At 43.3% G+C, this 24,783-nt stretch overlaps 1 protein-coding gene across 3 annotated transcripts; it reads left to right on the forward strand.

Annotated features, from left to right (window-relative positions):
* The first annotated feature begins 3,656 nt into the window (after positions 1 to 3,656).
* On the forward strand, positions 3,657 to 24,212 carry KLHDC1 (kelch domain containing 1). 3 transcript variants are annotated; one of them, XM_082230190.1, is made up of 13 exons: positions 3,657 to 3,760; positions 7,152 to 7,222; positions 9,640 to 9,757; positions 10,644 to 10,762; positions 11,375 to 11,453; positions 11,578 to 11,661; positions 12,382 to 12,465; positions 13,875 to 13,933; positions 15,184 to 15,296; positions 16,489 to 16,561; positions 19,880 to 19,964; positions 20,488 to 20,540; positions 21,640 to 24,212. In XM_082230190.1, exons 3-13 carry the CDS (start codon positions 9,644 to 9,646, stop codon positions 21,815 to 21,817), a joined length of 1,041 nt encoding a protein of 346 aa, XP_082086316.1. In that variant the 5' UTR covers positions 3,657 to 3,760; positions 7,152 to 7,222; positions 9,640 to 9,643; the 3' UTR covers positions 21,818 to 24,212. The 3 variants fall into 3 exon arrangements, with proteins under 3 accessions (XP_082086316.1, XP_082086317.1, XP_082086315.1); XM_082230189.1 differs by lacking the exon at positions 3,657 to 3,760 and adding an exon at positions 3,801 to 4,202; XM_082230191.1 differs by lacking the exons at positions 3,657 to 3,760; positions 20,488 to 20,540 and adding an exon at positions 3,798 to 4,202 and having other exon boundaries at positions 21,640 to 21,783.
* The last annotated feature ends 571 nt before the right edge of the window (positions 24,213 to 24,783 follow it).

Consider the following 24,783-nt stretch of genomic DNA (forward strand, 5'->3'; position numbering starts at 1 on the left):
AGTATTTCTGTAGATAGTCTTTAATTTTTTCCCATTCTTCTTCCACCGCCTCTTCTCCCTGGTCTCGGATTCTGCCAGTCATTTCTGCCAATTCCATGTAGTCAATCACCTTCATCTGACATTCTTCCAGAGTGGGTAGATCTTGTGTCTAAAATGTAAATAATAAAAATAAAAGGGAAGTCAGCATCGTCCGGTGCAGAAAAATATATGCATTTCCAAGATCTGCATCTGTTGTTGTTGTTGCCGAGTCGTTTAGTCGATTCCTGCGTTGCAAGGGGGGGTTAGACTAGATGACCCTGGGGGTACCCCTTTCTACTTTACAATTCTATGATTCCCTGAATGAGCAACACACAAGTCATGGATGCTTTCGTTGGGACTTCTGCATTGCAGGGGGTTGGACTAGATGACCTTTGGGTTCCCCTGTTGTTTAGTCGTGTCCGCCTCTTCGTGACCCCCTGGACCAGAGCACGCCAGGCCCTCCTGTCTTCCACTGCCTCCCGCAGTTTGGTCAAACTCATGCTGGTAGCTTCCAGAACACTGTCCAACCATCTCGTCCTCTGTCGTCCCCTTCTCCTTGCGCCCTCCATCTTTCCCAACATCAGGGTCTTTTCCAGGGAGTCTTCTCTTCTCATGAGGTGGCCAAAGTACTGGAGCCTCAGCTTCAGGATCTGTCCTTCCAGTGAGCACTCAGGGCTGATTTCCTTAAGAAAGGAGAGGTTTGTTCTTCTTGCAGTCCATTGGACTCTCCAGAGTCTCCTCCAGCACCAGAATTCAAAAGCATCAATTCTTTGGCGATCAGCCTTCTGATAGATCGATCAATCAATCAATAGACTTTATTTGCGTAGCCGACAGGCCATAGCATCGAAGGACAAACATAGACAAGAATACATTACAAATATAGATACCATAAAATCTTATGACCTATTAAAACCTTAGGTAAAAACTGGATTATCATTCATCAATGACCCTCTGATAGATTATAGAGGGGTTTGCTTCTGATAGATTATAGAGGGGTTTGCTTCTGATAGATTATAGAGGGGTTTGCTTCTGATAGATTATAGAGGGGTTTGCTTCTGATAGATTATAGAGGGCTTTTTTATGCAATCACATATATAGTCATATTTACTTGAAGCGATTCTAAATCATTTAAAAAAAAACAAAAAAAACCCCCTCTGCATCTATTACAGAGGGTTTTTAAAAATGATTTAGAATCGACGCGAGTCGCGTTCTGCTCATTTTGTGAACGGGGCTCCGGAACAGATCCCATTCACAACCAGAGGTACCACTGTACCGCTAGTAAGTGTTAGGATATTTCCGTTCCACCTTAAAAGGGAGCAGGCTGTGAGTCACAGAGTCTGCGTATTTCCTGTTCACAGGATGTTTATGTTTCTATTGCTTTCGTTTCTCTCTCTGTGTCGAGACACTGATGCAGGCAGTCATGGCTTTCTTTGTTCTGATCAACGCTGAATAAAACTTGTAAATAATGCTCTCCTGCGTGCAACTTCTGCTGTGAATTATCTGCTGATAAGAGTGTGCATGAGCTCTAGAATGTGGCAAGCTTTTTTCTAGAAACTCATGTCGCCAATTGCTGATACTGCGTGCCTACGGGAGATCGATGGATCGTCCGGCAGACAGCTTGGGGCCATGATGGACTTTATCTCCCTGGCAGTATCCCAACAGTAAGACAGGTGTCCCCCATCCTATATTTGTGCATCTGGTTTTTCCTGCCTAAGTGCAGAAGCTGACATTTGTCCCTATTGAAATTCATTTTGTAAGCTTGCACCAGGTTCTCTGATCTGTTCTCATTTTGAATTCTGATTCTGTCTTCTGCGGCATTAGCTACCCCTCCCAGTTCGGTGTCACCTGCAAATTGGATGAGCATCCTCAGGACGAAACATGCTAAGAGGAAGGCACGCTTGGCAAACCCTCACTGTGATCAACTCCTGCCCAGAAACCAATGTCTCCACTGTGGAAGGACGTGTGGATCCAGACTTGGCCTCCATGGTCACTTACAGACTCATGGAAGACAATTTTACTCTGCTTTGAGTGATCGCCGAAGGAGGATGAGCATCCCAACTCCTTCATCCAAGTCATTTATAAAGACATTGAAAAACCTGTCCAGGACAGAACGCTTCCACTTTTCCCCAGGATGACGAGGAACCCTTACTGGACACTGGGTTATTTATTTAACAAGATTTATATACTGCTTTGAAATAGATCGCACTCCTCTTCTTCCCTTTGGCAAACGACTGTACTGTTGAAATGGCTACGAGATCGCACTGGCCTATTTATTCTGAATGTTTGTGATGCCAATAAAGGTTTGATGATGATGATGATATACTGCTTACTTAAAAAAAAAATTAAAAAGTTACAGTGGTACCTCGGGTTAAGTACAGTGGTGCCTGGAAAGACGAAATTAATCCGTTCTGCGAGTCTCTTCGTCTTGCAGTTTTTTTGTCTTGCGAAGCACGGCTATTAGCGGCTATTAACCGCTTAGCGGCTTTAAGAAAAAGGAAACAAACTCGCAAGACGTCTTGCGAAGCAAGCCCATAGGGAAATTCGTCTTGCAGAACGACTCAAAAAACGGAAAACTCTTTCGTCTTGCGAGGCATTCGTCTTGCGAGGTACCACTGTACTTAAATTCGTTCCGGAGGTCTGTTCTTAACCTGAGGTACCACTTTAGCTAATGGGGCCGCCTCCTGCTGCCGCCGCACGATTTCTGTTCTCATCCTGAAGCAAAGTTCTTAATCTATGGTACTATTGCTGGGTTAGCGGAGTCTGTAACCTGAAGCGTCTGTAACCCGAGGTACCACTGTACTTGGTTTTCATAAAATAATGCCCTTTCCATGTGTTACTTCATTAACTTCCATCATGTTGCCTCTTACGCGCTATTTCCAATCTGAACGAAAAAGCTTCAAACGTCACACCCTTTCTTCATAGGGAAGCCGCTGCAGCCCCTCGGTTCTTTTGGGTTTCCCTTTTCTGGCCCTTTTCCCTGTTGAATGGTCTCTTTCAATGTGAAGGTTCGTTATTGTTCCACAAGATGTGAATTTCTTTAAGGGCTAGAGCAAATAACAAGACCCAGTTTTACAGCTGTGAAACAGTGTAGCAGGTGCTGCTAAGTTGTGTTAATTAAGCTGTGTCAGCAATTGGGTATACAGTGGTACCTCAGGTTCAGTACTTAATTCGTTCCAGAGGTCCGTTCTTAACCTGAAACTGTTCTTAACCTGAAGCACCACTTTAGCTAATGGGGCCTCCTGCTGCTGCCGCACCACGATTTCTGTTCTCAACCTGAAGCAAAGTTCTTAACCTGAAGCAATATTTTTGGGTTAGCGGAGTCTGTAACCTGAACTGTATATAACCTGAAGCGTATGTAACCCAAGGTACCACTGTAGTATATAAATAAAGAGCAGCACCTAGCTCTCTCAGTACCCTGGGGGATGGGTTGGTGGTTGGGTCATGTTTGTTGATCTATCTAGTGTGAAAGGAGTTTTTGCTTTTGTTACTAAAACCTTGTTAAAGTTATTTTTGAGTTCCTTGTAACGTGTGGTCTCCCCAGCAAGCTTTCTGCAGCGCAACTAAACTGCAAATAGCCAACATTCCCAACCTCGCGATGCCCTTTTTCAGATGAGGCGACCGCCATGGCGCCGGTATTTCCAACGCGGCCGCGCCAGAGGCCATTTCGTTTTCAATTCCTTGGGAATGAATTGCCTTATCAAAGTGCCGTTTTACGAATAGACAATAACGAAGACACCAGCCCGTCAGTTTATTGATCTTTATTCTTCTTCTCTCCCCCCGCCCTCCCCGGCGTATTCCGCTTTTCCCCCTCAAACGGCGCTCGGGGCAGTTGGCGCGAGGCGAGTCCTGCGCATCCGCGCCAAGGGAGAGAGGAGGCGGCGGCGGCGGAAGAAGCGGCTCCGCGACGGCTCCCCTCCCCAAGGCCAACGGCGCCGCGCTCCCGACCCAGGCCCGCGTTCCGAGCGGTCGGTCGGGCGTCGCGCGGTTGCTGAGGGGACGACGCGAGGCGACGGCAGCCTGCCTTTTCACCCCGCGTCAAGATGGCGGCGGCGGCGGCGACTCCTCCTGCTGCTGCTGCTGCCGCCGCTTCCCCACCGCTTCAGGAGTTCTCCGTGGCCGAGGAGCGGAGCGGGCACTGCGCCGTGGTGGACGGCGGCTGCCTCTACGTGTGGGGGGGATACGTGGTAAGGAAGGGGCGAGGGAGGCGGCGGAGAAGCGCGGCGGCGGCGGCGGCGGGAGGCTCCGGGCGGCCGACAACAAAACATCTCGTGAGGCGAAGGGGCGCTGGCTCCGCCCACTCGGGCGCTCGCTGAGGAGAGCAAAATGGGCGGGAAAGCATAACAGGGCGAGAGGCCTCGGAGGGGTGGGGGTTTGGAGGTAGCGTTGAAGCGGGATTGGAGAGAGGGGCCGTCGTTTACCTAAGCGACGTCGCCTATTGGTCGCTGGTTTTTCGAGGCGCGGCGGCCGGCCTATTTTCCCGCCCCCTGCCCTGAGGAGACCTTCTGTTATAGAGCGGTGTATAAATTTAATAAATAAAAGGGCGACTTGGTTCCCCGTCGCTCGCACTCTTTCGCCAATAACATTTCATTTCATAAGATTCAAACACCGCTTGGTTGTGGGAGGACGGGGACACACAAAGCCTCAAAGCGGTTTACAAAATATAATAATAAAACAGTCAAATTGTCAGCAAGAAAAGTTAACACTGGTTAAAAACTTTCCGAAAGCTGAAATGGCAGTCGTCTTAAAGCATGAAAACTCGAAGACAACATCTGGGCGGGCTTGTGTAAATGAATGATTTTAGTGTGGTGTACCCCTACTTGATGTCAATAGGCAGGGAGTTCCAATGCTTAGGTGCCGCCACATGAAAAAATCGAATTATTACAAATGTGGAACAGATCTCATGGGACACCTGTAACAGTGCCAGTTCTGTCAGGTGAAGCTGCTGGGTGGGCAATTATGGGCTGAGGTGACCTTGCAGGTAAATTGTCCCAGCCTTGTTGGAGCCCTAGCATTGGGTGGCCTTCCCATGCCCTCCAGATGTTTTGGGCTACAGTGATACCTTGGTTCTCAAATGCCTTGGTACTCAAACAACTTGGAACCCAAACACAGCAAACCCAGAAGTGTTCCGGTTTGCAAACTTTTTGTGAAAGCCAAATGTGCTCCGTTTTGAGTGTTATGCTGATGATTTGAGTTTTACGCTTCTGTTTTGAGTGCCACTCTTCCGTTTTGAGTGTTATGCTGAGGTCTTATCTGTTTTTGCTATTTATTTTGCATTTTTGTTTTTGTGGCTCTCTTTGTTTTTGTGACTGTGTGGAACCCAGTTCAGCTACTGATTGATTGATTGATTGATTGTGTGACTGCAGTACATTGTTTATTGCTTTAATTTTATGGATCCGTGGTCTCGTTAGATAATAAACTCCATGTTAAATTGATGTTATAGGGGTTGTTTTTAAAAGTCTGGAAAGGATGAATCCATTCTGCATTACTTTCTATGGGAAAGAGCACCTTGGTTTTGGAACAGGCTTCTGGAATGGATTAAGTTTGAGAACCAAGGTACCACTGTCCTTCCTTGTCAGCCCCAGCCAGCCCAAACATGCCTGCATGGCATGGGTGCAAGTCTTCCAGGATTCACAGCCAAGATGGTCCTGAGTGACTGGTGACTGGGAGCGGCCGCCGAGACCACATAACACCGGTCTTGAAAGACCTACATTGGCTCCCAGGACGTTTCCGAGCACAATTCAAAGTGCTGGTGTTGACCTTTAAAGCCCTAAACGGCTTCGGCCCAGTATACCTGAAGGAGCGTCTCCACCCCCATCGTTCTGCCCGGACGCTGAGGTCCAGCTCCGAGGGCCTTCTGGCGGTTCCCTCACTGCGAGAAGCCAAGTTACAGGGAACCAGGCATAGGGCCTTCTTGGTGGTGGCGCCCGCCCTGTGGAACGCCCTCCCATCAGATGTCAAAATGATAAACAACTACCTGACATTCAGAAGACATCTTAAGGCAGCCCTGTTCAGGGAAGTTTTTAATGTATGATATTTTAGTGTTTTTTGGTTTCTATGGAAGCCGCCCAGAGTGGCTGGGGAAACCCAGCCAGATGGGCGGGGTACAAATAATAAATTATTATTATTATCATTGTTATTATTATTTAGAAGAGGATTGGACATATTCCTGGAGGATAATAGGCTTGATAGCTGTACTCTGCCTCCATGCTTCTGAATAACAGTTGCAGGAAGCCACAGGAGCATTAGCCAGGGACCTCTGGCAGCAACCACCACTTCTCATATGCAAAACTTCATCGTTCAAATAATTATTTACAGTGCCATTAGTTGGATGATTCTGGGTGTGATTTCTCTCCTCTGGCTTTGCTAGCAAACTGGAGGGATCCCATTTCAGTTTCACAAATACAGTTCTTGGTTCTGCATGGATATCACACGTGCACATCCTCCCAAATACGCCGTTTGTGTGCAGCTAAATGATTACAGAACAGCAGTGCAGAAAGAGCAGTGGCTGACCTTTTGCTGAGATCTATGGGAGTACGGGAGAAGGTTGTGCCTTGCTATGGCTAGTCTGCCTTTCCCTGCCTTTTTCAGGCACAAAGATCTTACAATGATTTTAGTACAAAATAATAATTCCACATGAGTGGCATAGTCTCCCCCTCTCTAGCTCCAGAATCCTGATTGCCTTGTGCCATGAGATTAGGCATCAAATATCCCAGTTTATGGTGGCTGGTTTTAATGCCTAATGCTTCCCGAAAGTCTTGATCACCACTAAGACTTTTCACGATGGGCAACTCTTCAAAATAGGAATTTCTTTATTACATTGCTTTTAACAATACTTTGGAGTGCCTCGATTTCCCTGCTTCCCATTTGCTGCTGAACCAGACTTAATTTAATTTCCCAAGAGACCTTGGTGGAACTCTGAGCAGAGTGGATCTTAGGTAGCTAGCAAAACTCCTATATACAGGAAGATAATTCCATGAGTGTCCATTATTACAGCACTGCTTCCACAATCCAAATCACTTGATGAGAAGCTATAATTGGAAATAAAAAGTAGCTTGTTAGTAAAAAGGAGAAGATTTCCAGTGACCCTGATGAAACATTTGTATGCCTGTGATTTTCTTTCTTATTTTGGTTAGTCAATTGAAGAAAATGAAGTTTACTTACCTAACGATGAGCTGTGGATCTATGAAATTGACAGTGGATTATGGTAAGTCATATTATTTACTGACAATTTTTAACAAGGCCTTTATATCACAAGCCTTCATAAGTTTCAAAAGGCATGATCCTAAATTCCCTGGGTAAAAGTAAATCCCATGGATTTTTATGGACTTTCTGCATAATATGTGCTGGAAAATAGGTATCAGTGTTTCTCCTTCCTTTTTATTGTATTGCTGCGGCTAGTCCTGGAGGCTTTCAGCATGTGACAGTGGACACACCCCAGGAGTGGCTTTGACAGGCCGGCCAAAACGGGTGAGGGTAGCTGATGGGTGAGGGACTTCCTCTGCATGCAAAGGCAGGCTCTGGCGGATTGAGCAGACGAGACCAACAGTGGGTCCAATAGTCATAGAATCATAGAATTCATAGAGTTGGAAGAGACCACAAGGGCCATCGAGTCCAACCCCCTGCCAAGCAGGAAACACCATCAGAGCACTCCTGACATATGGTTGTCAAGCCTCTGCTTAAAGACCTCCAAAGTAGGAGACTCCACCACACTCCTTGGCAGCAAATTCCACTCTCGAACAGCTCTTACTGTCAGGAAGTTCTTCCTAATGTTTAGGTGGAATCTTCTTTCTTGTAGTTTGGATCCATTGCTCCGTGTCCGCTTCTCTGGAGCAGCAGAAAACAACCTTTCTCCCTCCTCTATGTGACATCCTTTTATATATTTGAACATGGCTATCATATCACCCCTTAACCTCCTCTTCTCCAGGCTAAACATGCCCAGCTCCCTTAGCCGTTCCTCATAAGGCATCGTTTCCAGGCCTTTGACCATTTTGGTTGCCCTCCTCTGGACACGTTCCGGTTTGTCAGTGTCCTAGTCAAGAAGGCGGTTTCTGCATATGCTGTAGTGTAGAGCATGGGTCAGCAAACTAAGGTCCGCGGGCCGGATTAGGCCCAATTGCCTTCTGGATCTGGCCTGCGGATGGTCCGGGAATCACGGTGTGGATCGCCAGCACGCGCGTTTCTTTCCCTCTCCCTCTCATGGCAGCGGCGGCGACGCCTCCTCCCTCCCTCCTCCTGGCTTCTCCCCACCCTGCCTAGAGAAGGAAGGGGGCTGGGCTTTGTTCGCACACTGCTCATCGTCGCCCTTCCATCGCCGCCTGCCCCTGCCGCTCACAAGACACAGGTAAGCAGTCACCGGGGCTTGTGATGCTCTTGCATCATCCCCCCCCAATATAGTCCAGCCTCCCACATGGTCTGAGGGACAGTGGACTGCCCCCCTGCTGAAAAAGTTTGCTAACCCCTGCTGTAGAGGGAAGTGAGGAGCAGCATGGGAATGTAGCCCATCCAAGAGAAGGAAAACTGACCCTAAACCTCTGCTGCCTTGTGGGATATCTTCAGGAGAAGAAAAGGTTAAGGAGTAAACCTTACACAAATCTGGAGAGGAGTCCATAAGACAGTTGGCTTGAACGTATTGCTCTGCTTTTCTTTGGACCGTAGCAAGGCGAAGAGAAGGCTTCAACCAGAGCCAGGGCCTTTTCCACACTGGCCCCGGCCTGGTGGAACGCTCTGTCTCATGAGACCAGGGCCTGCAGGATCTGATTCCTTTCCGCAGGGCCTGTAAGACAGAGTTGTTTAATGTTTCAATATTTTAATGTTGTATTTTAATCTTGTTTTTAAGTTGTATTCATTCAACTTGTTTTTATTATTGCTTGTTAGCTGCCCTGAGCCCGGCCTTGGCTGGGGTGGGCGGGGTATAAATAAAAATTATTATTATTGTTATTATTGTCATCTGGCCATCCCAGGACCTCCATACACACTGCCCAGGGTTGCACCCCAGGGAGGTCACTTTGATGCTCCTAACACAGCAGTTTGACTTCATCCCCAGAGGCACACTCCATTGTCTCTTGAGACAGAGATACATGCCAATACAGTGGTGCCTCGCAAGACGAAAAGAATCCGTTCTGTGATTCTCTTTGTCTAGCGTTTTTTTCGTCTTGCGAAGCAAGCCCATTGACGGATTAGCGCTATTAGTGGCTTTTAGCGGCTTATCGGATCAGCTGATAAGCGGCTTAGCGGCTTAGAAAAAAGGAGGGGAAGGGGAAAAACCCCGCAGGAACTCGCAAGACATTTTCGTCTTGCGATGCAAGCCCATAGGAGATTCATTTTGCGAAGCACCTCCAAAACAGAAATCTCTTTTGTCTAGCGAGTTTTTCGTCTTGCGAGGCATTCGTCTTGCGGGGCACCACTGTAGTAGGTTGTGTCTAGGGATGGCACCAGTGGGGTCTGGTCCATTAGGGCAAATGGGGCACTGCCCAACCAGCCTCAGTCTACCCTTCACTAATTACTACCTGTATTTTATTACATATTTCATTCATGAATCGCTTCCCATGAGGGCTCCTGAAGGAATTTACTCCTGAATCTGTGGGCCAAATTATGGGATTTCTTATGCTCGCTGATTTACAGGTCGATGCATCTGATGGAAGGTGAATTGCCTCCATCCATGTCTGGAAGTTGCGGAGCATCTGTTAATGGAAAGCTGTACATCTTTGGAGGATATGATGACAAAGGATACAGCAATCGGGTAAAGGGTTCCTTTATTTTTAGAAACTTTCGGATAGAATTACTAAGCATGTTAAGGATGAAATAGTATAGTAGTGAGAATTAAACTGTTCAAGAAATCTTAACATGATGTTTTGATTTTATTTTCACACAGATGTAACTCTGGCCAGAACCAAAAGAACAACTTTAGCGTACTGTATGTCCAAGTATTTGAACCACAGAACCTATCACACACACACAAAATCTTTTAACCCTCCTCCTAATTTCCAAAATGGTTTGCCATGTGATGTGGGGGCTTATGTTTGAGAAGCAGCCTGATTGGGTGTGTGTAATTTGTTTTGCAGTTCTGTGCATTTTATGCTGCTACCAAAAGAAGGGCAGCAACTCATTTATGTCAGTGTAAATTTGATGACCTGTTTGTTATGCTGCCATTCAAAATTTATATAAGCTTGCAGAGCTGCCCTTTGATGTCAGAGGGACTCTGCTTGACACCGATGTTTAGGAACTGATCTTGACTAGATTCTGTGGAATAACTAGATTCTATAACTCTTTATGACGGGGCATTACAGTAATTAATTTTAGTAGAAGTTGTGACCAAACAAATTGAGAGGTTAAGCCTTTCTGCTTCCTTTTATTTCTTTGGAATTTATGTTGCTGTTGTGGAAAAGGTTAAGGACAGTCTGACTTTCAACAGTTAAAATTAGAATACGGAAGCCCCCTGCAATGAGAAGTGTTGCTCATTATTAGCAGTGAGGAAGTGGAGGAAGAAGATTTTAAGCCTTTTCTATTAAAACTATAAAGGACTAAATATTACTGGTTGTTCTCTCCAGACACCGCTTTTGCCAGTTGGCACTTCATTTTTCCCAGAATATTGCTGTGTGTTGAAAGTGTCTTAATTTCCTTTTAAGCTCTATTATGTTAATTTGCGAACAAGAAATGGAACCTATTTGTGGAAAAAAATCACAGACTTTAAAGGTCAACCTCCTACACCACGTGACAAACTTGCCTGCTGGGTGTATAAAGACAGGTAATTGTTATGGGCGATTTCACAAATGGGGAGGTGGCATTAGCTGGTGAAGAGACCAGGTTGTAATTCTGTGTGGCTTGATGACCTTTGTCTTCCCTTAATTCACTTGTGCTTCTGTTCCTTCACTTATAAAATGAGAATTGCGCTGATGTCAACAGCAAAGTATGTGTGAGGCATGATACTGGATAGGATTAGAGCCCAAGGCAATATTAAAACCTTGTTAAATGACAGTGGTTCACTGACTTAGAAATATTAGATGATTAAAATATGAATGCATATTTGAGTTTTTCTCTGCTGATTGATCTGCATTTTGGTAGCACAGATAAGTCCCTTTACTCTTAAATGCCTTGCTCCAGTAGTTCCTTGCACACTGGAGGGTGGGAAGGTTTCACACACAAGGAGAATTGAAACAAGATGATTGCAGGTGTCAAAGAACTATAGAGCTGCCTTCTCTAACCTGTTGCCTTCTAGATGTGTGAGTTGTAGTCAAAAAGGTGTAGAAAGCAACAGGTTAGGGAAGGCTGCTCTAGAGGAATTAAATTGGGGCATCTGATCTCTTCGATCTAATGGCAGGAATTAATTTGTAAATTTTAATTCTGATTTTTTTAAAAGGCTCATCTATTTTGGTGGCTATGGCTGTAGAAAGCAGAGTGAGCTGAGTGACTGTTTTGATGTTCATGATGCATATTGGGTAAGAGATCTGTTACAGTTTCAACTAAAGAGGACCCTGTGTTGGAAGGAATATTAGCAGTGGTTTTATCGTCTCTTATTCCTTCTCACCTAATGTTTCACTTCTTCTTCTTCTTTTCTTTCAGGGAGAACGGATATTCTGGGGATGGCACAATGACGTTCATGTTTTTGATACAACTACGCAAACTTGGTATCAGCCAAAAATTAAAGTAAGTGTTACTTGAACTCTGGATTTGTTGTTGTCATGTTTCGTTGTCCTCCAGAGGCTTTCCAAACACAATCTCACATATCTTTCCTTATGCTCTTGGATTGATATGAATATTCTGAATCATTTATTTGTCGAAGTATTTCTAGGCTGCTTTTAAGGGTAATGCCCTACCATAGTAAAAAAACAAATCTGCAAACACAGACATTTTAAAGTATTTCTAAGAAATAAAAACCTATTGCAGTCTTAGGAGAAGACAGCAGTGAACCAAACTGGTTTTGAGGCCAGTTTGAATGCCTGAACTGAAGAGGCCAATGCAATCCACACAGAAGAGATATCATAGGTGAACCTAGACAAGGGTGCCCATCCTGTCTTCTTGTGCTAGGCAACTTTGTTGATCTTACCAGTGGTAAGATATCCATATCCACGTAGGACCTTCAATGCAGATCTTAATGTGCAGGCAGAAATCATATGGGCGAAGCCGATAATCTGATCCCAAACTTTTAGGGATTTAGGTTACCACAACAATTTTTAGAATGGCCCCAGAAACTCACAGACAGGATTGATTTAATGTTCTGACTTTCCGGTCCATACCAGAATGTAGACAGTCAATTCGTTCTGCAGCAACTGAAGTTTCTAGACCATCTTCAAAGGCAGTCCTGGCTCAAACGCAATACAGCAGTCCTAAGAATCACAGCAGTACTTCTTTTGTGTTTGCTTGCAGAATGGAGTTCCACCTCAGCCTCGAGCGGCACATTCATGCACAGTCCTAGGAAACAAAGGTTACGTGTTTGGAGGCCGTGTTTTGGTTTGTACTGATTTTATGTTTACGCTATGAAAAAACGGGGGGAAAGGAGCGTGTCAGTGCTGGAAAGGGAAAAGCACTCAGCTTTGAAATAAAAATACTGTAAGAGAAATGTCTTGAAATGGTGAGGCCTGCTGTGAGGGAAAGGGAGCCTATTTACCTTTTTAAAAAGAGCTGCAGTGTTTTAAAAAGTGAGCCAGCCTTTACCAAAGTAACAGAGTTCCAAAACTACAAAGGCAGGTTGTATTGGCAGTGACATCTTGAATGCAATCAACAGATACTGCTCCCCAAAATATACAGTGGTGCCTCGCAAGACGAAAAGAATCCGTTCTGTGATTCTCTTCGTCTAGCGGTTTTATCGTCTTGCGAAGCAAGCCCATTGACGGATTAGCGCTATTAGCGGCTTTTAGCGGCTTATCGGATAAGCGGCTTAGCGGCTTAGAAAAGGGGGGGGGGGAGGAAAAAAACCCGCAGGAACTCACGAGACATTTTCGTCTTGCGAAGCAAGCCCATAGGAGATTTGTTTTGCGAAGCACCTCCAAAACGGAAAACTCTTTCGTCTAGCGAGTTTTCCGTCTTGCGAGGCATTCGTCTTGCGGGGCACCACTGTATCTTCTAAGGATTGTAGTTGGTACTAATGTATGCATGTAATGTTTAGCAAGATTAGGCTACAAGTGTTTTATACTTTTGCTGTCTGCAGGGCCAGAGACAGTCTGCCTCCGAGTAACAGCAGGAGAGAACTCTTGCCCTTGGGGCCATTTGTGGATTTCCCAAAGGCATCTCTATGTGGGCAGGATGCAGAGGAGCAATTCCCATTAAGTGGGGAGGGCGCTGTTGCACCCAGGTCCTCTTTGAGGCCTTCCCATCCGTGTATCTGGTGGGCTGCTAGTGGAGCTGAATGCTGGTCTAGATCCAGCAGGGCTGTCCTTACTTCTTTTTATGAAAATGCAGATTGCCTTTGAAGTTGCTGTGATCAAGAATAATAATGTAAATATATGATTCCTGCTAATGAGAGTGCAGCCAGCAGACACAAAGGGATTTCCTCTGTGGAGCTCCCTTTCTCCACCCAGCAGTATTCAACACAAGAAGCCAAAGTTCTTCCTATTCACCATTCCGCTTGACCAAATGAAATATATCGGAACTGTGCCTTAAGTTAGAGAGAGGGGGCTAGGTAGGAAATCAGAAAATTGATCATGTTAGCTGGGTGGAGTTCATGGGAGTTGTAGTTCAGAACATCTGGAGGTTACCAGGTCAGGGAATATTGCCTTAATCCATAAAGAACACAATCTGTCTTGAAACAGCTGCAATTTGCCCATTTGAGGAGTTCTCAGACAGAATCTATTACTTGGCTGTCCTTTGAAAATCATTCTGTATTGTCATATTTTCCTAATTAAACTTTTTTATTTTAACAGCAAAAAAGAATGAATGATTTACATTATTTGAATTTGGATACCTGGGTTTGGTCGGGAAAGTAAGTTTTTCCTCATGTCATAGCTCTGTTGTATGTAACAATTCATGTTCAATGTATTTGTATATTTTGTCCTGAATACTCCCATCATTACTCCCCCCCCCCCTTTGGTTTTCTTTTTTGTGGGAGCTTGAGCTAAAAACTGCTGTTTGTTATGCTTAAAATAACAATGATGCCCTTTTTAGATAATTGTTTTAGGGTGGTGAACAGCAATATGGTTTGGGGGAACATTTATTTGGATTGTGTGGAAATCTCAGTTTGACATATCTTTGAAGTACGTTTATCCATTCTTATGAGTGTTCTCAGACTGGGAAAACAGTATTTTGTAAAGGAAGGAAGGGAGGAAGGAATTCTATAAGGACAGATTCCCTCCTTTAATTTTTTTGTTTAAATTTTGTTTGATGTTAAATTAGTAGTATTTATTATTCTGGGCCTCAGACCCAATGAATTTATTACCATCTTACACATTTATTACACATGCAAAGCCTTTAGGGAGAACAGGGTCTGTAGCCCCCTTCTCACCAGTATCAGATAGTGCTTCTGTTAGGAGCCTGCCTCCTTGGTAGCTATGGATTCCTGGTTTTGAAAGACAAGGAGAGTCCCCAGACAGACCTTGGGATTTTCATGGATCCTAAGAATGTCCCAATGGGACACGGGTGGCGCTGTGGGTCAAACCACAGAGCCTAGGACTTGCCGTTCAGAAGGTCGGCGGTTTGAACCCCCGCGACGGGGTGAGCTCCCGTTGCTCAGTCCCTGCTCCTGCCAACCTAGCAGTTCAAAAGCACGTCAAAGTGCAAGTAGATAAATAGGTACCACTCTGGCGGGAAGGTAAATGGCGTTTCTGTGCACTGCTCTGGTTTGCCAGAAGCGGCTTAGTCATGCTGGCCACATGACCAAGAAACTGTACGCCGGCTCCCTTGGCCAATAAAGCGAGATGAGCGCCGGGACCCCAGAGTCGGCCACGACTGGACCTAATGGTCAGGGGTCCCTTTACCTTTACCTTTAAGAATGTCCCAACAGGAGGTTCCCAAGAGCAAAAAGACTTGAAAAATAGAGCATTACCCACGGGAAGGACTCTCATTGGCAGTGGTGCAGTAAGCAAGTGCTCTGTAAGCAAATCATTTGACGTGAATGCTGACTTCGCAAAATAGTTGTTCCCCCCCACCTGAAAGATGCTAAACTGCCCACCCAATAATTATTTTGTTTGTTTCTTGAAATATGTAGCCCTTTTGTTTTTTGCTTGCTTTTCCTAGAATTTGTACAAATGGAGAAAAACCAGGAGACAGATCATGGCATACTTTGACATCTGTAACAGACAGTAAACTTTTCCTGTTTGGTGGGCTGAGTTCAGACAATGTACCCTTAAGTAAGTAGTTTGATTGTTATCACTTTATTTATTCAAAATTATTGAGTACACTATGCTAAGAGGGAAGCAAGTTCAAGCTGAATGATTTGTGTGATTAACAAACTATAATGCTAAGATAAATTACAAACTTGTTTGTCAATGAATTGCTGGCACAATACCAACAGAAAAATTCAGCATACATGATTCTTGAAGGACTTGCCACATCCAGGCTCCTGTCCCCCTGCTCCAAATCTGACTACAAGCAAACTTAAAGATAATATTTCAATCCATCTTTTATCAAAGTCTAGAAGATTTCATGTTTCAGAAGGAAACTGCTGTGGCTTTCTTTATAAGTCAAAGAACTGCAGCCAGCTGAAGATAAAATCAGTGTCAGAATGTTTTTAAAAAATGTTCCTTTAGTTTTTAGTTTCAGACTTGGCATTTTAAAAAACAGTACTATAACGCATCGGCTGCAGTTACTTAGGGGTAAATCTATTTATCTGCGGAGCTTACTTCTAACTAAACAGACATAGGATAAATTTTTATTATTATTTATTGAAAGCAGTTTTATCCAGGTCTTCACACAAAAGAGACTCTCGGAACACCTTTCCTTCTAACTAAGCTGCTTTAGTTCTGGGTCCTTTCCATCTCCAGCCAATAGGCCTTGTGAAGATATCTGGGCTTTAAAATGGTACCCCTGCCTCCCAAGACTAGTTTATTGTCTGCCTCTGCAGCAGAAGTCTGAAATGTGCAGCCTAGTCTGCGGCCTGTCACAACAGAAGGGAAAAGTGGTGAAAAGAAGAGGACTCGCCCAAGCAGAGATGCTGAATGCTTGTGAAACGTAGAGTGGTCCCAGTCCATAGAACCATGTAACTAGTCAAGTCTGTGCTCAAGGAGGCTTCAAGTTACAACATCCCTCCTTGCCACCACTTTTGTAACAGAAGGGAATTTTAAAAGCAGGTACAGTAGTGCTGATATGGCCCTAAAGTCCAGTGTTCTGTAGGAGGAGGGTGTCAAAAGCCCATAGGGTTAGTACAAGCTGCTCCTTGGGTCCTGTCCACAGTTGCCCTAGTTTTTCATATTCAGTATCATTTATTTCATGTTTAAACACGAAACATAATATATTGCATAACTTAAATGGTCTCCTATTGTCAAGTTGTGTGTGTTTAAAGAAAATAAATAGCAGTAATTATTCCTCTTTCTTTATTTTCAGGTGATGGTTGGATTTATGATGTCGCAACAAACAAATGGCAACAACTTAAATACTTACCAAAGAGCATACCGAGGTACAATCAGAGGCGTGCCTGGGGGTTGGTGAAACCAGCCCCCAACCAAGGGCGCAGACCCGGGGGGGGGGGCGTGCAAAAAACACCTATCAGACTGTGGAGTGTATGGTGTAGGTGTGTGTAGTGACTTGCCTCCACTGTCGTGGTGAAATCAAACATAGGAGAAGCTTCCTGTCCTTTTTGTGCCATGGCACAAATGCATGCTAATTCTTTTGCTCTTCCTCCTTGCCCTGCCTTCACTCCAGATGCTTTGAGTAGTTGGGTCTTTCTTCTGTGCCCTTTCATCACCATGCAGTATTGGGCAGGGATCAGCAACTGTTGGCCCCATGGCCAAATCTGTTCTCCTGAGGAATACTTTGGAGGCAAGAGAGCTGTGTGGAAGGTCTGTCAGACCCCTTTGGAGAGGTGGGCCTCTCAGCCTCTTGTAAAACTAGCTGCTAACTGGAAACTACCAGCAGGTAGTGGTCCTCTCCAGGGAATCAAACGTTAAACAAAGTGCATTTGCATTTCTGCTAAGATTTTTAAGTAAAGGTTTTAATCCAGAGAAAGTTGGCCTCAGAACAATAGTCTGAAGCCAACAGGAACTAAGACTGCAATTTCCTAAACATGCTTGCTTTGAAAAACGTTCCACTGCAATCACTGGGACAAAGTGCTGATTCACACACGCTTGTAAACAACTTGTTATTTTGGTACTCTCACTCTGTGTCTCAGTGTAGACATAACATTCTTGATCTCCTAAGAATCAATATTCAGAGAACTCTGCAGCCTTGTGCTCTCCTTCCTTTCTCTCTTCTCCCAATAACACACACGCTCTTCCCTTTTTGGAATGAAGCATGCTGCAGGGTCTGAGTGAGCTGATACTATTGTTAACTGTGGTTAGCTCAACATAGAGTTTGCTACCCTGCTGTTAACCATGATTGCAATAGTAGCATTAGCAGTGGTGCAGACATACTCATAGGGAGGCCAGAAGGGAGGAAGGAGTGCTTGTGTCTGTGGGGCAGTCCCATTCTCCCAACCATGGTTTAGGCAATCAGAAAATTTACATGTGAGTATGTGATATCTGGGGCAAGGTGAAGGGCTTCCCAAAACCTGCTGACTGCTTTATGCTGCTTTTATGATTTTGTGGGCTTTGACCGACCTTCCTTCCTTTATTTACATTTTAATTGATTTTTTTTGGGGGGGCGGGGAGGGAATATAGTTGAAGAGTGGTGTAGAATTTATTTTGCTAAATAGATAAACACCCAAACTATCACTTTTTAACACTTTGTGAATATATGAAGACAAATACATGAATGCATTCATTTAAAAACTACTGTGTTGGGATGGATGTCCGTGTCTCTGTCTGTGGTGTTACTCTGTGATGCCTGTTCCAAGTAATCACCTTACCTAACAGCCTATAAGCTGATAAACATCTGTGTTTGATCTCACCCTTCTGTAAAGGTAAATATGCTAAGGATCAGAGTAATTTCATTAAGACTTAAAACAGCCTGGCCTTCGCTTGGTTGTGCTTTAGCACATCTGCTGGGCTAGACGTCATTCTTTTTTTCATAGTGTGGACTCAGCTGCCACTCCTGTTGCGATATTGGCCCTTGCTGATAAGTACTTTTTTCTGAATAAAAGATACCCTCCCTGACAGTTGCACAGAATACTTTGTAGAATTCAGTTATAACTCAGTACTATAATTCTAGATGGAGGGTTTATTTTAAAAGGTGACGTTAATCTAGCTGATATGTGATGCAAATAACATGCTTTATTAGAATGTCTAGGTACTAAGTTAGAGCAGCTGTGAGAGGACATAAACCTATCAGTCTGTAGAAAAAAAGCTTCAGGTTTCAAGCTAGGAGTCAAGGCACAGAGTCAAGGCAGGAAAGGCTTTCCAGTGTTCTGCGATGATCCAGTCCAGGCCAGAGTTTTCCTAATGCAGATAAGACAGAGGCAGACCTATCAACAGGTATGAGGAAGAGAACAGGTGGGATACAGTTTAGTGTAAGGAGAACAGTGCATAATTGCTGAAATTAATGAAGTAAGAAGTGCTATTTAGTACCGAGTCATCTTGCACATATTTTTGCAATAGTTAAATAAACAAAAGGGGACAAATTCTGCAATCCTGTTGACCTCAGTGAGTTATACTCAGTCTGTTAATTCTTGAAAGAAAATTCAGCTCAGTGCAGTGAAGCTCTCTTTACAAACCTATATGAATTGGTCCTATTTTGAACTGCTGTGTATCCATGCATACCCATTTGTTTATTTTGCACTAGCATGTGCAAAAAGAAAATTTACTCCCTTTAGCATAATTTTGTAAACCATTAACATTCAGAAAGTTCCAAATCTTGGAAGATGAAAAGGAGGCATGAGAGATTAAAGACCCTTCGTTCCTTTGACCTCAGTGACATATCAGGGGTGGGGGGAGGAGAAACTGAACTTAGCAGCTCACTCTAGCTGTGGGAAGCTGGTATCTAAACTAAATTACGAAGCTCTTCTTGTACTTTTTTTTCATAAGTGTGTTTTTAAGGTAACAAATTCCATCTCCGTGCTTGTCAGATTCCTTTGAATTGAGGCAGATGAGGGTGCCTTCTTTGTCCCAGAGATGTTTCTCCAACTCTCAAATTATGCCCTTCAGAATAAGCAAGTTCAAGAATCAGTGCCTGGGTTTCACCCTATGATTTTGAGTTGAAGGCCAAGATCTGTAAGAAAGAAAGATTTCTTTCCGATGGCCCAGTTTTTAAATCATTGCCATGGCCTTTCCTACTCTCAAATCAAGTCCCTCTATATCACAGCAGCCATTTTTAATTGTGTTTGCTAAAGGTACTTTTTAAATCTGCACTCAGAAGAGAACTATTTTGGTTGTGTTCCTCATATTTAAATCTATCTTGCTGGGCTTTATGATAGCATCATTTTAAGAATTGGAATGCATACATTGTTAAATGATTATTAAACAGTTGTGTTTGACAAAAAAAGTAAGCCCACTCATGGTAAGTAGTAAAAGTTCTTGATTTGTGTCTAATGAATTCAAATGTTTTTAGAATCCATTTGAGTGGACTTGTTAGTTCAAGAGCTGAGAGACAGCTCCATTCAAATAAATCTATTTACTATGCAGTAGAGATTAAAGGGGGAGAGTGCTACAATAGCTTTTGCCATCCTGATACCTTCCAGATGACAGCTGAGGCTGATGGGAGTTGTAATTCAAAACATCTGGACGGCATCAGGTTGGTGTAAGCTGCCCTACAAAATGCACTAAAACCCTATGATAGCTACCTGAAAACTTTTTTAAAATGCACAGTTATTTGAGTATTTATTCTCACTATAATATACTTCTAGATTGTGGCATACAGCTTGTCTTGGTAAAGAAGGTGAAGTGATGGTCTTTGGAGGAAGTAAAGACGACTTGCATTTCATGGACACGGTCAGTAAATAGAACACTTGTTAAATGTCACCATTGTGCTGATAAATCTTTTAATTGAAATTGAAAAATATTTTTATGGAGAGAATTTAGGTAAACAGAATCAGATCACATGAGAGGAGTTTTTATCCTTCCTGAACTACTCCTCCCTCTCCTTTCCCTATGCACCCCTAAATCTCTTCTGGGGCTCCCACAACCCTCCAGAGCAGATTTGGGGGGGCGCCTGGGGGGTGCTTGAGGAGAGGGTGGGGATATTCCATTTCACAAATTGAAATCCTTGCATTATCAGAACTGCTTTGTTGGCTTAGCCCAATGTTTTTAAATACCTCATTAAAATATTTAGTTGTTCTTCCTTACCCAGTTTTGCTGGGGTTTTTTAACTGTTTCTGCTGCACATTGGTATTGTTGATTTTATGTTATTTTTAATTGCATATATTTTAATGCAATGTTTTATTGTGCGTTTCTATAAGTACCTTTGTTGCAAAGTAACTCATAAATATTTGAATTTTTTGTTGTTCTTGCTTAGGGACACTGCAGCGATTTATTGATTTTCCAGACGCAACCATACTCACTTCTCAGGTGAGCTGAGAAATTGCAGTACTCAGATAACAATATTATAATGCCATAAGCCTAGTTGAGTTCAACACTTTTTAAAAGCAACTGTGTATTCCAAAATGTTAAGCGGTAACTATCCCGACATAGCTGCTTCAGAGCACATGCAGGGCCACTGACACACACTAAGCTGTACCCATGCAGGGGCTGTTCAGGGAGTCAGGGAATGCTCCACACACAGTGCAATGATTTCTATTTCAGTTGCGCATCTGTTAACCTCAAACTTGAAACCACATACAAAACAGTGTGCGACTTTGAAGAGTCCAAAGCCTTTTCCATTCACTTGATAATCCTTGCAATATCACTTTAAATAGGTCAGCGTTATGGGTGAGGTGCAGCCGATGAGTCCTGTCAGCGGAAGCCTTGTGCAATAGGGCTGCTTCCACCACCTCTTCACTAACCTCTCCCACACTCCAAATTGGCTTAGTGTGGGTGAGTGTCAGGAACAGTGCACAGGGGAAAGGGGGATCATTCCATCAGACAAGCTGACAGAAGGATCACCTTAGCACAGCGTTGAATTAATCACTTTAGTCCCCATATTGCAGGTAAGGGGCCAGGGCTGAGGTTGCGACTAGATTCAGTCATTGGCTCCAAACCATGGCCTGTCTATCTTTGTATCTGAACCAATGTCGGTTTACGAACCATGGTGTGTGAAACACTGTCAAACTATGATATCAAGCCTCTATTTGAAGCTGGTTTGCAAACCACAGTTGATGTGGGCTTGTGGTTTTCATTTATCAAACCCTTGAAAACACAGACCTACTTCAGAAGGCTAATGCACCATGTGGATGGGAGCAAACTTGCAAAGCTGAGCAGATGGAAGACAAAAGCTGCTCTAAGCCATGGTTTAATGTTGGACGTCCAAATCACAGTGTGGAGTCTCAACTGCAGTTAGCACAAACCAGTTTGGCGTGATGTTTCAACTAAGCCATATTAACTTGCCTAAAGCCACCTGGTAAATTCATAGTTGAGATGAGAATACCTAGGTACTCACATGGATAAAACTGTTTTCTTCTATATAATGTTTAACCTGCAAAACTTTGTACTATGGCATTATCTCTTTCAGACTGAGCCTTGACTGCATTGGTAAAAATGCTGGCCTCTTGGAGAACCAACTGTCCTGGTTACCATCTAGACTTTTGGAGGAAGCTATGGATAAAATAACTTTTTGGGCTGCTGTTAGCCATCGTCGAGAAAGAAAAGCCGAAGCAGCAGCAGCACAGGAGCAGATTAATGTCTCTTAGCAACCATTCTTCATGAATATACAGCGCACAGTACAGACCCTTCTTGGAGATAATTTTGAAATGTTACTGTTGACTGTTTGGGCTGAATTTCTAAGATTGGGTCAGATCGGGTGAAAGGCACTCTGATTTGCTGGTGCATAAGGAATGGGAACAGAGTCTACTGATGTAATAACAGCTCCACTTAGGGGCTCTGGAGGTTAATAACAACTTTCTTGGGTTTACTGAGCCAGTTCATAAAGCTAGTTGAGCCATTTATTATTATTAAAGCTAAATATGTTGATGAGGCTTCAGACAGTCAAAGCTTTATTTGGTCATATTCCTGTGTATTGCTACACTTTAGCCATTGTCTGAAGAGGGGAATTTCTTTAATACATCTGAAGCCGCAAAACTCTCTTCTTTCGACAGCACTATAAAAAACTTGGTTGAAAGTTGCATGGGCCGGGTATTGACACTATTTTATAGAAACACTTTAAAGTTGCACTTTTGTGTTAAATGTTTTTACTGGGCAAAGATTTACTGCTGCAATAAACATTGATGGACTGTAAATAATCACAATTTTAAAAATGTTACGCAGACCACAATGTGTAAGGTTTGTATTCAACTTGGCTGTTTTTTTGTTATTTATTGTAAAGTATTTATAAAATACAAATTTCCTATCAGTTTTAGGTATTTAGCTAATAGGGACCCTGTTGTTACCATTTTGCTGTTATGTTTTGAATAGAATCTTACTCTGAATACTTTTACTCACTTGCCATTTTGAGCAAAAATCTTGGGGGGAAATCTTTTTGTTTATACATCTACTTTGAGTTGCCTTCAGGCTGGTTGCAGTAATAACTAAGCACATGTGGTATTAGGAGGAGGTGGAGTCATGCCACGATATGCTGCTTAATAATTCAGTATCACATTTAAGCCATATATCTCTTTAGGGATATTTTTGATAGTAGGGGAGGAATTCAACATCATACTCTTCTGATCATTCCACCAGCACATGCATTTCAGTTCCCCAGAGGGAACAATCCCTTGCCGCCTATCTCCCTCAAACCTGGGGCGTGGGAAGCCCATTGCGCAAGTGGAAATCTTTGTGCTAATGGGACTTGTTAGGCGAATCCCACCGTAGCAGTTTTGCTTCTGTTGGGGAAGGAGTGATGCAGATTTTATATAGCTGATCTTTGCTTCCTTGTTCTTAGTGCAGAACCTACAAGCTAAAATAAGGAATGTGGGCTTTTACTCCCAAAACCGAGTTTGTGACTTATCAAATATAGAGCTATGTTTCAGATATTTGACTTTGGACCTAATATATGAATGACTGAAAATCAGAGGAATCGGGTGGTTCAAGCACCTGAATAGATGCAGCAGTTTAGTGAAGTCATTAATGCCAACCTTTGTCGTGGAACAATGGCATAACGTACTTTGAACGTACTGTAGGTAGCAAGTGACTTTTTATCTACCTTTTGTCATGAGATTCACTCCAGTTCTGCTCCCTTCTAGGTAAAATGTTGCACTTGGCATTGACGGATGAAGCCGTCTTGGAGCAAATCAAGATGTCACAAATATTTCTCTTGAAGCATTTTTAATGATCATCCTAGCAGATGTTTGGGTTAAGGCTGCAAACTTGTGTGTGGAAGTTCTGTGCCTTTAACAAGCTGAAATTCAGATGAAGCTTTTCTGATGTGCAGGTGAAGTAACGAGTTAGTTTCCTCTGAATCTCTGCTTGTTGCACAGCTGTTAAAACACAAAAGGAGTCCATCCAAAAGGAAAGTTGGCAAAACTAGCCTAGTAGGATGAGAACCCTTTATTGCATTATTAGAACTGATCTGACCAGTTATGAAAATTACGGCATTGGAGAATGCTGCCCAGGAACATTCAGTTCCTGCCTTCTGGTCCCCAGCACATGCAGAATACTCAAGAGTGCCATACGCCTCAAGCATTAAAATGCAATCCCCTGGAATATTCTGCACAAGGCCTCTGCAGAACAAATGGGAACATCTCCCATACATGAGCAGGAAAACTTCAGTGGATTGCGACAGTATTTTGAAGTGATGGTCGTTTATTTTAATGGAACCTCTACATAATGTGTTTAGGATTGGTGTGAGAATTCTATGGACTTCCAGATAAACTTGCAAATAGCAATGGTGCTACTTAAAAGGTCAAATCCTGATGAGGTCAAAGTCAGGGGAACTTGACTTTGAACTTCAGTGGCAACATTGATGATTATACCATACCTGAGCTAGAAAACTTTGACAGGGAAGTATACGCAAGTTTTTCATATTGAAATTGTGTTCAGAATCAGTTCCAAAGAAAAGTGCCTTTATTGCCTTATTATGTTTTCATGTGTTTTACAATATCTGCAGAAGACTGAAATTTTCTCTCTCGCAATAAAAACATGGAATTCTGACGATCTTGTTTCTGTTATACAATTATATACAGTAATCCTGTTTACCGATAGCAAACTTACGATTATTATGGGGCTGAAACCACACCGTGCACACAAGCAAGTTGTCAGCAGGTATACGGTCACCCTACAGTTTGCAGAAGTACCCACACCACCACTCTCAAGAAGCTTTAGGGAAGACCGTCACACAAAGACACCAGTGAGCATTGGGCATGTTCAGTGGCCATAGATGACTGTTAGGGGATAGAGAAATGGAAAACCAAGGGGGAGAAGGGAAAGGAATGGAGCATTCCACACTGCAACAACGTTTTATTAGTTTCGAAACAAATGAAAGAGGCTTCTTATTTATTAGATTTGTATACGACCCTTCATCCGAAGATCCTAAGGTGGTTAACAACACAACAGAAAAATACAAACTAAGAACACAAAGTACAAAATAGCAATACAGTACAAAAACAAATAACCCATAAAATGAGCTGCACACTGTGGCAGGAGTATAGTCAAGGAATTCAGAAGCGCATAGTTTATAGAAGGAAAGGAAATCACACTTAAAAACAACATTGTTGCCTGTGAG

This window comes from Podarcis vaucheri (assembly GCF_965113315.1).
Source record: "Podarcis vaucheri genome assembly, chromosome: 1".
Taxonomy (NCBI): Eukaryota; Metazoa; Chordata; class Lepidosauria; order Squamata; family Lacertidae; genus Podarcis; species Podarcis vaucheri.